Source organism: Porites lutea, chromosome 2 (assembly GCF_958299795.1).
Source record: "Porites lutea chromosome 2, jaPorLute2.1, whole genome shotgun sequence".
Taxonomy (NCBI): Eukaryota; Metazoa; Cnidaria; class Anthozoa; order Scleractinia; family Poritidae; genus Porites; species Porites lutea.
The window spans coordinates 14,178,328-14,191,181 of NC_133202.1; the positions used below are offsets into that span (position 1 = coordinate 14,178,328).

The 12,854-nt window shown below is 37.2% G+C and overlaps 1 protein-coding gene across 1 annotated transcript; it reads right to left on the reverse strand.

Annotated features, from left to right (window-relative positions):
- Positions 1-180: 180 nt before the first annotated feature.
- LOC140925671 (copine-3-like) lies at positions 181-12,408 on the reverse strand. The gene is made up of 10 exons (XM_073375577.1): positions 12,319-12,408; positions 11,941-12,024; positions 11,385-11,474; positions 9,565-9,651; positions 9,126-9,185; positions 7,537-7,670; positions 6,020-6,074; positions 4,695-4,746; positions 2,750-2,883; positions 181-348 (listed from the first exon to the last, which is right to left on the reverse strand). The coding sequence occupies exons 1-10, from the start codon at positions 12,406-12,408 to the stop codon at positions 181-183; spliced, it is 954 nt and encodes a 317-aa protein (XP_073231678.1).
- Positions 12,409-12,854: the final 446 nt, after the last annotated feature.

Below are 12,854 nucleotides of genomic sequence, written 5' to 3' on the forward strand. Positions count from 1 at the left end.
TCAGGAAGGGCGCATATTCAACCACCCCTCTTTACTGTCACCCTAGAGCTATCCCTTCGAACTTCATAGAACGAATTTGTTCACAGTCTTCCTCCTATTCTGCATCAATTTAGTAATACGAAGATACACCGTCAGAAAGCGCAATATTATTAATACTGTTACAGTTTTGCTGAAGTTTCCTTACAATGCGTCATCGCTGTCAAGTTCTTCCATCATGGCAAAATCAGCACCTCCAACTCCAACAATAATGATTGACATGGGAAGCCCTGATGCTGCTACAACAGCCTGCTTGGTTTGATCCATGTCTGTGATTACACCATCAGTCAGTATTAGAAGTATGAAGTAGTTCTATCAAAAAAAATAAAATGAAATAATAATAATAATAATAATAATAATAATAATAATAATAATAATAATAAACTGTTACATCTAAAGTGGACAAATACTTACTCGGAACAGAAAATCTATTTACCATTTTCACATAGACCATGATGCACCTTGTTTTCCACCCTACATTTTGCATTGCCATTATTTACAGTTTGTCTTGGGTATTACAGTCGTCCCAACTGAAATCGAAGACAACGATTATGCAAAATTTGGGGGAGGAGGGAGGGGAGGTAAGCAAGGTGCATTATGGCCTATGCGAAATTGGTGAATTTACTGTTAAATTTACGGACGTGTTGGCACTAGGCACTAAGTTACGTCTCAGGGGCTCGGACGCCCCTTTTGTTTTCTTTTGTGTTTTTAACCATGTGCTTAAAGACTTTGTGTTAATGTCGTTGATTTTCTACAATAAATTGTTAGCAACAGTATTAGCAGAACCTTCCGTCATTGAATCCACGTTTCAGCAGTTTACACAGAGTCATCTGCCCAGGAAATAAAACAAGTCTAAGAAAATTAACCATTAGTCTCTTATATAAATATTTCGCTAGTCCAGAACACTGTGTGACCACATTGACCTCTGTTGACAAGCCCAGGTAGGGAGGCTAGTTTGAGGCATTAACCTTTGACCCTTAAACATGTGACAATGTATTCTCCTCACTTTTCTCTTCACATGGAACTAATAACATTATCTGCATTATCGAGAAAGTTTATCTTTGGTGACCTTCCAGTCATGTACGATTCTTTTTTTAAAAAAATGTACTTTATTAAAAAGCTAACGTATTAAGCAAAAAAAGTACTTAATGAGGACAATAGTTTTAGTAGATATTTAAGATATTTTCTAAGATATTTAAGACTGGGTGTTGTTCCCTCTCTCTCGGCCAGCACTTTACCGACAAAGCTTGTTACGCCGCAAAATGTAACAATTGACGCAAAATGTAACATTAACGCGAAATGTAACAACTTTTGACGCGAAATGTAACATTAACCCGAAATGTAACAACTTTTGACGCAAAATGTAACAACGTTTTAACGCAAAATGTAACAACTTTTTGACGCAAAATGAAACAATATTTTTAACGCGAAATGTAACAAGCAAAATGTTACAACCTTGAAATAACTGAGAGACTTGGACATGAGCCTTGTAGATAAAGTGTAAATTGTCCCGTGGTTACAAAAACAGTTTATTTATAAATTTTTCTTACAATGTCAAATAAACTTACGAAAGGTCGTAAAACAGGTGATAAAGTTACAAGTCATGTATAACCTTCGAAAAGCAGTATGGACAATAACAACAACGCTAACTTATTAAACATAACGTATGGAAAATGATCCCAAGCTATGCGAAAAGAATATGACTAGAAATGTGAACAATAACACCCGTAGGAAACACGCAGCAATCAGCAATTGAAATGCAAGTTAAAAGTAAAAGTTAAGAAAGGTAACCTTTCAAAAGAAAATTTTGAACGTAGTCAATAAGATAGATATGAAATTTCTCATTTCTTACTGGACTTCCAGTAAATGTGAGAAATTTCATACCAACCCAGTCCTGCTGCCTTAAAACTTAAACATGCCGACGCCCATTTAACACCGTTGATTATCTCACGCAGTCGGATGACTGCTCCGCTACACTTTCCTTTTAGGGAAAAGGGGAGGAGGTGGGTAAAAACAGACAGCATCGGATATAAACAGAAAGCGTCTTCACTCGACGAAAGTGTGAAAAGAATGATCAGTAATCGATACTCGCCTCGATTTCATACGGGCTCAACTCCCTAGAGGGAGTATGCTAAAAATGTACCATCCTAACCCATCTAATACGTCCTAGATGTTGTAACGCCAACTTTCTTTTCAGCGTCACACATATACAGTACAGAAAGATATAATAAACAACAATTCGTTCGACATTTTCGGGATTTAGTTACTATTATCGAAAAACGTTTTGTAAGTTTATTTGACATTGTAAGAAAACTTTATAAATAAACTGTTTTTGTAACCACGGGACAATTTACACTTTATCTACAAGGCTCATGTCCAAGTCTCTCAGTTATTTCAAGGTTGTAACATTTTGCTTGTTACATTTCGCGTTAAAAATATTGTTTCATTTTGCGTCAAAAAGTTGTTACATTTCGCGTTAAAAAGTTGTTACATTTTGCGTCAAAAGTTGTTACATTTCGGGTTAATGTTACATTTCGCGTCAAAAGTTGTTACATTTCGCGTTAATGTTACATTTTGCGTCAATTGTTACATTTTGCGGCGTAACAAAGCTCACCCTGTCATAGTTTTATATCAAATAATTCACATGAATCATATCAATCACTCTGATATGCCGGGCCAAAGTTCTGACAAAAAAACCATGCACGTTACTTACAGTGGCAGTGGGGACTTGAGCTGCTTGTTGTGCAAAGTGTGCAACATGGTTGATGATAGGCGAGATGTTAGTTGGGCCATAAAGCTGTACACTTTGTATGCAGGTCTGATAAGCCTGAACTAAACCAGGGAGACCTAGTAGGAAAAGTCACACATTTACAGGAAATGATCTAAAAGAGCCTAGGGCGTCCTTTTAATTTTAGGAGCCCAAGCGGAGACGTTTATAGTCAATATTGTTCTTTTTTAAAAGCTCAAATCCAATGTCAATATCCTTACTTTGTACTTGAAATTGCACAAGATGCAATGCGCAAACCCTTGCTAATCAAGCAAGAAACTGAATAAATTGAAATATTTTGGTCTATTTCGCAGTATTCAGGAACCACAGAAATGCGAGCGTCTATTAGACTGAGGCATCCATTCTAAGCGTAAGGGACGGATTTTCATTAGCCTGCGAATACAGCCGTTTCTTCTTGCTCCTCGGCGCTAGAGACGTTTCGCCAGGAGGAACGTCTGCGCCCCAGCAACATAAATTCCATACTCATGCATACTGATGACGTAAAATCTGTCCAGAATTTTTGTCAGGATCTCTGATTGGTCGACATAATAATTGCATTGTTTTACCTATTGTTTACGAATGACAGACAACAGACAAACGGCCACAAAGGTCAAAGGCAAACTGGGTCGTCGTAAACGTGAAGAATCTACGTTCTACAAAACAGTCCTGGAAAAAGCATCTGAGTTTTGCTGGAGCTCGTACGCAGTAGAACGCCTCGTCGTGAGATACCTCTGCTAGCAGGGAAGACCAGGAGAAACATGATTATCAACAAATTTACATTTGGATCCCCATGAAAACCGGACTACCGGATTTGTTATGTAAACATTGATTTACGTCATCAGTATGGAATTTCTTAGGCCCAGACGTTCCTCCCGGCCAATGTCCCTGGCGGCGAGAAACAAGAAGAAACGGCTGTATTCGCAGGTTAAATTTTTTTTGTCAGACAATAGGCGTTTACTTGCAAGAGGGTACCTATAGAGCCTTTGGTGTCCTAAAACAATGAAACGGCGGCCATGTTGCAGTCCAAAATCAACCCTGTGGTAGTAAAACTCTTTACTAATGTAAAGACCTTCTTTCGTCGCAATTAATCTGCATAGTTGCTGGCCACGTAAGTGAAAATGCTCTATTAGATCATTTACGGCTGTTACGGTAACGGAATCCCTTTTAGCCGGGTACACTGATAAAACAGAGAGTGAAGCGTATCGCGAGGGAACCTTGCACTCGTGCACCCCTTGCACTAGTGTCTCCTTTTACGTGCCGCTCACGCGTGACGCCTAATGAAAATTAGTATGTGTAATCAAATGGTGAAGAGTGAAATTAGGGAATAATTTCACGCGCGTTTTGTCGAAAGCCTAAAGGCTGCGGAAATTATTAGGATTTGGAAAAAACGCAACTGAAATTATTCCCTAATTTCACGAGTATACCATTGGATTATCTATTAATATCATGGGTTACGAATTACGTTAGCAATCTTGGATTTTTGACATGTTTATCCTGGATCATATCGATCGAGAACTCCACTCTCTCAAATGTTTAGACCTTAAATTTGGCTTGTAAAGTTCAGAATTTTTCAGACTTTTTCGGCAAAATACTTGTTAGAGTCCTTCTTGATGTTCTCTTGTGTATTCAGGTTTTCTAAAGCGTCTTTTTGTCCCCTAACATCTTCATTCACGGCATTTTAAAACTTCGTCGCCATCTTGACACTGAGACGTACGGAAGGTTGCCGTGGCAATTTTGTAATTTCACATGTGAAATTACAAATTAACGCTGACATTTCACGCAAAATTAAGGAGTAATTCGTCACCCCAGATATTACGTGTCGTAATTTCGCTTGAGAACGCTTTATACTCTGTTCTTTAGGTCATGCATAACAAGGATAGTTTAAGGATACCTGCACAGTACGGATTGCCAGGATTAAAGTTCAATGGAAACTGATGGGAAACCTGAAAAATTAAAGTAATTTGATTTGTTTTTTCTCTTTAAAACAAAACTGCAAAAAATGTTTTCTGTATGATATAGATAGAGATACAGTAACCTGCAACATTGGTGTCCTATTTTGCCTTTTTGAGGCAAGTAAGAGGAGAGCATGGAGCGCAAGACAAGAGCATAACGCTTTTTTCGGCTACGCTCTCAGGCTACAATTATATTATCTTTTCCTTAGGCGATCTTACACGGGACGATTCGCAACGACGGTTTTTTTGCTCAACACAGCGTAGCAATGTTGGAACAATGTTGCAACCATTCGAAACAATGTCGCAACAATGTTGAAATGATGTTTTGCGTTAAAAATTGTCCTTGCAAATCGTCCCTTGTAACTTCACCTTTAATTATTTGGCATCTTATCCTCTTGCGCTTCGCTTCCACTTTGCGTTCACCTCACGCTTACCTTTTGTCTCCCAAAAATGCTGAAAATTATGCCTGCTGTGCATAAGACTAAGGGTACAGTAATTGTAAAAAGAAATCAAAGGAGATATGAGATAAACAGGATGCGTAATCTTTTGAGTTCTTCAATTCCATGACTTTTTCCATGGACTTTTCTAGTTTTCCATGACCTTAGGTTTAGCTGTCATTTTGTAAAAGTTTCAGAACTTAACTTACTTTAGCACATTTTTACCTGAAACAGTTCAACAGAAACAAAGTGTGGTATCCACCAAAATGTTCGCGCTGTTTAATTACTGCTCTTTATCTCACGTTATCCTTGCTTTGTCATCTGCAGTAACTAATCTACCAAACAAAACTTTCATTTTCCATGACCAAGAATTGAATTTCATGACTTTCTAGGCCTTGAAAATGAAATTTTACGACTTTCCAGGTTTTCCATGGACAGTACGAACGCTGATAAAACATCACAAAGCTTACATAATGATTTTGAGTCGAGTTTGAAACAGGAGCTCGGTAACAACGTAGCTCTGGACTCGAATTTTCAAAAGCAAGGTTAAACTAACTTCTGCAGTAGATTTGTTTAAAAAGTAACTCGAGGTTCAAATTCGCAATGACCGTTTTTTTACCCACGACTACCTCGTGACTAAGCTTTCCATTGATAATACTCTTAGCTGTTGTGTGTACTAATTCAAAATAGCCTCCTCTAAGCAGCAATAGGAGTTAACCGCAGGTTTTGGCAATTTTACAAGACAATACATTTAATCTGCTTTTGAACAACTGGGTCGGGTCCAAGGATTTAATCTGTATAAAGCAGAAGTCCTTTTTCTCATTTACCTGATATGAAGGTGGAATTCTGGCTCCAAACCCAAACGAGGGGAACAGTTTGTTACTGTAAAATAAAATCAAGAAGATATATGTTGTAGTTAATTTTTTATCTCAGGTAATTTTAATTTTCTTTTGTTTCAACTTCATTAGCATACATTAACGTACCCAAAAATAAAAGAAAAACAAAAAATTACCTGAGATAAAAAATTAACTACAACATATACGTTAAACGCATGACGTCTAATTATGCCTTATTGACAAACGCCCAAATTGAAAACCAGTCACGCAAGGAACTCCTTAATATAGGCCATGGCTGCGATGGTATAATCATAGACTAATTTCTGTGAATTTGTAAATTTTCCTAACTTTAATATTTTTTAAACGCTATTGCATTTTAAAGTAATTGTAAATATTTTTGATTTTATTTTTATTATTCATGGACTAGTCTTCTTGTTTACTATTATCTTAGTTTTATTACGGTAATGTAAAATTACAATAAATTAATTTAAATAAATTAATAGCCCAATTCCGAGTTCCAAAAACACTCACTTTCGAAATGAAACCAAAAAGAAAATTCAGTGAAAATTAAGTTAAATAATTTATTTACATGGGAATGGAAAGTCATTTCTATATCAAAGGCTGAGCCCTTAACCTCGTTTTGATACAGAGGCCCAGGGGGAAATGGCCTATAAAAATGATAGAGCCATAAGAAGTATCTTTCAAAATGTTTCAATTAAAGTGCTTAAATGATAGATTTTCCTACCCTGCCATACATATAAATCTACGGTGACTCGTAAGGACAAAACACTTTCCAGAATCCAAAAACACTTCCCAGAATCCAAAACACGTCCCAGATTCCAAAAACACTTTCCACAATCCAAAAACACATCCACAGAATCCAAAAAAACGTCCCAGAATCCAAAATCACTTCGAAGAATCCAAAACACGTCCGGATTCAAAGCCACCGTATATATCTGAAGTCCGAAAAAAGTATTCCTTTCTGATGAAGCCTCCCCATATAGGCCTTTATAGGGAGTGTGAGGCAGTGAATAGACTCTCTGTTAGTGGGGAAAGGGTGAAAAAATCGGGAGGAGACCGAAGGCCTGTTCACAGGCTATATTACTATACTTCCGTTATCATAGAGTACTAAAGTGCGACGTCATAAAAATGAAATTTCTGAAATCATGGGATTTGTCAGGATATTCTGAAAGAACAACGTCCAAGAGGCATACTTGCCAAAAATGAGCATTTCGGGGCAAATTGTCTCTGAGATCGTAGCCCAGTTATGCTTAGAAAATTCCATACATATCCTTCTAAAGTTTTTAAGGTCGATCCAAAAGAAAATTAGAAGGGCTTGTATGGAGTTTTCTGAGTATAACCGGCTAATATCTCAGAGACAATTTGTCCCGAAATGCTCATTTTTGGCAAGAAGGCCTCTTGGACATTGTTCTTTCAGAATATCCTGACAAATCCCATAATTTCAGGAACTTAGTTTCTATGACGTCATCACTATAGTACTCTATTACTTGTCATAATCTTGAATAATTTCCCCCACAGCCATCAGCGCCTGCATGTATTCATTTGGTGCATAAGGATTCATGAAGTGAAGTGAAGTGCTCTTAGTAGGGTCACCATTAGAGGCTGTGAAGTCTATTCCAACCTGTCAGCCATGTAGAAAAATTAGCATAGAGGGCCAATAAAACTACAACCTGTACAGTGATAGCACCCTTATAATTCATTGTCAGCATTCTCAGAAAGTTTTGAAGTAGACGGCTGAGTTGTCAAAGTAAGCGGCCAGTCCAGCGATTTTTTATTCAACAAATGCCATCTGTAAAGAAATGCCAAGCAGAGTAGCCGGCTGATACTAACCAAGTAAGTGGCGATTTTGGCCAGCAGCCGGCTACTTTTGACAACCCAGTATAGTGCTTCTCAAGGTGGGAGAGTCCAATATTTTCACATGCCCACAGTGAGATGTTACATCTCTACGAATGTATGGGCAAAACTATGGCTACAACAAGTTGCAAAAGTTAACTTGAGACACAGTACCGTATTTTGGCTTAGATGACCGGTCCTTGATCTTGTGCTTGTGATTCCCCCTCCACCCCTTATCATAGTGATTAGCAATACAAGACTATGCTCAAAACTTGGGGGAACAACATTGAATGGAAGTGAGGAGATAAGTCAGAATAAAAAGTTTATCTCACCGACCTGTGACTAACAGAGATTTGAAGTAAGAAAAGTCGTTTTTTCGTTGGAGTCTCTCAAAATTTTTGCAATTGCTTGTAGCAGCGGTCAGCGGTTACTTGACTGTAAGGGGCAAAACTACTTTACTACTGAGTGAAGCTGTTAGTGACCCCTCGATGTATAAGTCCCTCCAAATATAAGCCCCCCAAACCGGTAACGCAAAAAACCCTCCGTTAAATCGCCCCTTCAAATATAAGCCTCCCGGGGGCTTGTACTTGAAAAATTGCCCTCAAATACAAAGTAAAACAAAGCAAAAACGGTAAATTTATTTCCAAATATAAGGCTAGCCCACTCGATTTTGAAACGCAAATTTCCCTCCGTAGATAAGCCCCTCCAAAAACAAGTCCCTCAAAAAGGGCCTTTGAAAAATATAAGCCCCTGGGCTTATTTTCGGAATTTTACGGTATTTTACAGTTGATGTCCTCTGCAATTAGGATAATAGGCCACTTCCGAGTTCCAAACCCTCCCACTTTCAAATTGAGGCCAAGTGCAGAGCCTTTCCTGTGAAAACAAGTTTCATTTGCATGAATGAAAATATGCCTCATTATGATATAGTTTAATTGCACTAAATTTGCATAGACTAACAACAAGCCTCTCTTTAAATCCTCATTCCTCAACCCCCACCCCCTCCCCCAACAACTCCAACCCCCACCACCTGAGGAAGATATTGGCACTTCTAATGGTTGGATACTAGTGACAGATCGAATTAGAGTCAGAGTTGTGATGAGTGTGGGAGAATCTTTTAAACCAATCATGTTGTGTATTAGTAAATTATAAACCTACAACTTAAAGAGAAATGGTCTAGTTAATGAAGTGTAAGTTCAGAAAGGTCTTAGAATTAAAAAGTAAGAATATTTCTTTCAAAACTCACTGTAAAGTTAAGTTGACAGCCACCTTGAATGAAGTCCAAAAATGATGATACTTTGACTACCTGTAAAAATAAGAAGGAACTCTAACATAATGAGACTAACAAATGCAATGACATAGGAACACAAAGAAAAAAATTAAACCAGTAACTGCTTAATCAAATCAATTTGTGTTTAAATAAAATTAGTCCTCAGAAAATGCATATACAATCTCCTAGGGTTTAGGGATGTAGGCAAAAAGGTGGTTCGTGGCTACACATAGAGCTCTTTTACATGTTACACGTACAATATATATGTGATTATTTATGGCTCACCTCCGGAAAAGGAAGCCCTAAGTTTGGATCTTATTGTAACTCTAATTCAATACAATTTGAGCTTTTTTTATCATGTTCATCACTGAACCAACAAATATGTGAGAGCCAAGGTTGAAAGTATTCATTCTACCTCACATTTTGAAAGAAAAATTACTCCTGAATTCTTGTATCCACGCTTCTTCTTCTGTTTCTTTTCATTCATACATGGCCATTGAACCTGGAAATTAATAAAAAGAAGACTGTGACATGAATCAACAAAGAAAATACTTTCCTGGGTACCATAGTTTTTATTCCCTTGCAAACAGTGGAATGTTTCAGGGCCAGCCATAGGCAGAAGGTCTAAGCCACATGTGCAAAGATGTGAGAAGAAAACAGGTACAATTAGGCTGTATAGGTCACTTACATAAAGAGTTTATCAAAACTGGAAAACTTGCATGAAATGTGTCTGGAACCAAGCAAGGTGTCGCACCAGATTCTAGAACATTGCAGTGGGCTATTACCCAACTTCCCAAACCACACTTAATCACAAAATACCAATAAATGTACATTGCCAGGCCATCTCTTAGCTCCCCCACCCCTTACCATTAAGAACGTTTATATGCAAAAAGGACAAAGTCTTAAAAAGAAGCATAATTTCCCATGAATTTTATGAAAACTTTAGTCCATGCTTGTCCTCGCTGTAAGTTTAATCAATGTTGACTGTATTTACCTCCTTGGGCAGTTGAATAGAGCACATCTCTCTGAGATTTGTGGTGAATGATCCAATAAAGTCATGTGATCCATCTGAATCCCAGTCAAAACATGAAATCTGAAAATTTTAGCCTTAGTCAAGTTTTATTTTTTTTTTTTCACTGAGAAATGAAAGCGGTAAGACTTCAGGAAAGGGTGATTTTATATATTCTTAACTACCCTTTCAGTATATAATTATTTTTTATAGTGCTCAAAAGACGTGCTTAGATATGATCAGTAAGCATTTCAAAACTTTTTAAAAAACATATTCTGTAGGCATATTGTCTAATAGACTTTGCGAATTCAATCACATGTAAGGACTTTTATACCCAGTAAAACTCAGCAAACTTATAACTTAGGGGAAGGCTTTGAATTCAGCCTTAGGGGAAATACAAAGGTGAATGATTGAAACAATGGAATATTGATTAGGTTGGCCTTTTAATATAAAGGATACTAATAAAAATAAAATTTTATACAAGACGGTCCAGTTAATTTGCAAATAAATGAAAAGTAAAAAAAATCACAAAATCTTTCTACTGAAGAGAGAAAAAGTTCATATTTACCTAACAAAAAAACGTGACTGGTTATTTTATTCTACAACGAAAAACAAAGTTTTCAAACCGAGATGGCACCAAACCGAGGTCCTGATCTCAATATACTACTATTACCATTTCACGAAGGAATGGCCAAAATGAGTCACGAACAACATAAACAGATTCTTACCAATGCCCACTATGCCACATTGCAGTTAGTTTTAGCGGCAATATATGCCAGCAATTTTTCCCTCTTCTAAAGCCAGTTAACTTTGGAAAACTCTTTCATTTGGATAGCCGAATTGCAAAGGCAAATAGACGCTTTTAAGAGTCTACAGTTTAAAAACTGTACACTTCAGTTGCAAAATGCATTTGCATAACTATTTTTACCCAACATTTGTCATTTTTTGCTGCTTTTGTTTGACTTTGTTCAATCAATACGTCTTAAAAAGATAAATGCATTATTTAACAATCCTATTAAATCCTATTGAATGAAATGCCCCAGCGATGTTTTTGAAGCTGTTTAAAGAACTCAAAGCACATGTTTTATCATTGGTTAAAAAAAGGGCACAAGTTTTTAAACAGTGTCAAAGCCCTGCTGTCCTTGTCTTAAACAAATTACACAAGTTTTAAAATAAAAAGATATAATTATGTATTTTGTAAAGAAAAAAAGTGCTTTATTGCTTACTCTTATGGTCCTGTCATAATCCCCATTACATATCTGCTGAGTGGGAATTTGAAATGCTTTCCACCTTGGATTTAAATTGTTCTTAATAACCTGCAAGTTGGATTAATAGGCATGAAAAAGGACCTGAACTTTTACAAAACTGTACAATGGAGGACAAAAGAACTTGCAAATGTGTGAAAGAGCCCCTAATCTAAGCAATTGTTACGTAGGACTGCTGCCCCCTAATGACAATTTTTTTATCAGTTTTGGGTTTGTCATGTTGTCCCCCCACTCCCTCCAGCAAGGTTGTAAGCACTCTTTTCCACCCAATTTACTCAAAATTTCACTTTGTTTGAGGTGGGAGGGAAGGGGTCGCTAGTTTTACTAATATTGGTGGAAAGGTCCAAACGCTTTTATTATGTGTAGCTGCACCCTACACGTAGGCAGCCAACACTTTTGACCTCCATTCTTGTAAAACCACTGCGGGTCGAGTATTAAGTAACAAATGAGAAATTTGTACTAGAAAAGTATATTTCTTCTTGTTATAGCTTTTCAAGACATAATACTTTAAACAAACCTCTGTTCTATGGACAACAACAAAAGTTCCATCTTCTTTTGACCTTGCAAGCTCCAAATAGGGGTCACTCTTTCCAAGAAAATCCTGTGAAAAAAATAATAATTGGTACAGTCTAACCTCTCCTTGAGGACACCTCTATAATAAGGACACCTTTCTATTAAGGACAGTTCGTTTAATCCCAGAAATGCCAAAAATCATACATTCCCTACCTCTATAATACGGACACCTCTGTAAAGCGGACACTTGGTTCTCTCACTTTGGTGTCCGTATTAAAGAGGTTTGACTGTATGTGCAGTGATATAGTGTAATCTAGTTCTCACGTGACTTATTTTTAAACATGGCCGTTAAAAGAGAAAACGTTTAGCTTGTTTCATTTACTTCAAATGAAGTGAGATGGTCATTCAAGTCCATGAGAGCCAGATAGTCTACCATCATAGCATGGTCTACCACTGAAACAATAAGCAACATGATGTTACTATTTTTTATGTCTAACCGTAACTGATCAATTAAGCGACGCAGCGCTTATTTCATTTTCCCTGTTATAGGTGTGGCACTTATTTCAACCACCGGTAAATTAAAACACTGAGGGGAATATAGAGGGAATTACATGAGGCACGTTCTAGGTATGTACAATTTAGTATAAAATATGTACACCTCGAACTGTTATATGAACCAGGTTTGAAGAGTTTCCCTTTTTTGTGATCTGGGCTCTGCGGTACAGCCTTGTCCTGTGTCGATGACCTAGTGATGAGTTCACATGAGGTTATTTTATCTAATCTTCTTGATTTGCATGCTCCATTGAAGTCAAGAGTGATGATTATAAGACAGAAATATTACTACCATGGTTCAATGATTGCCTGAAAAAACTCAATGCCACACGAAGGAAATTGGAAAGAAAAATGTTAAAAACCCAG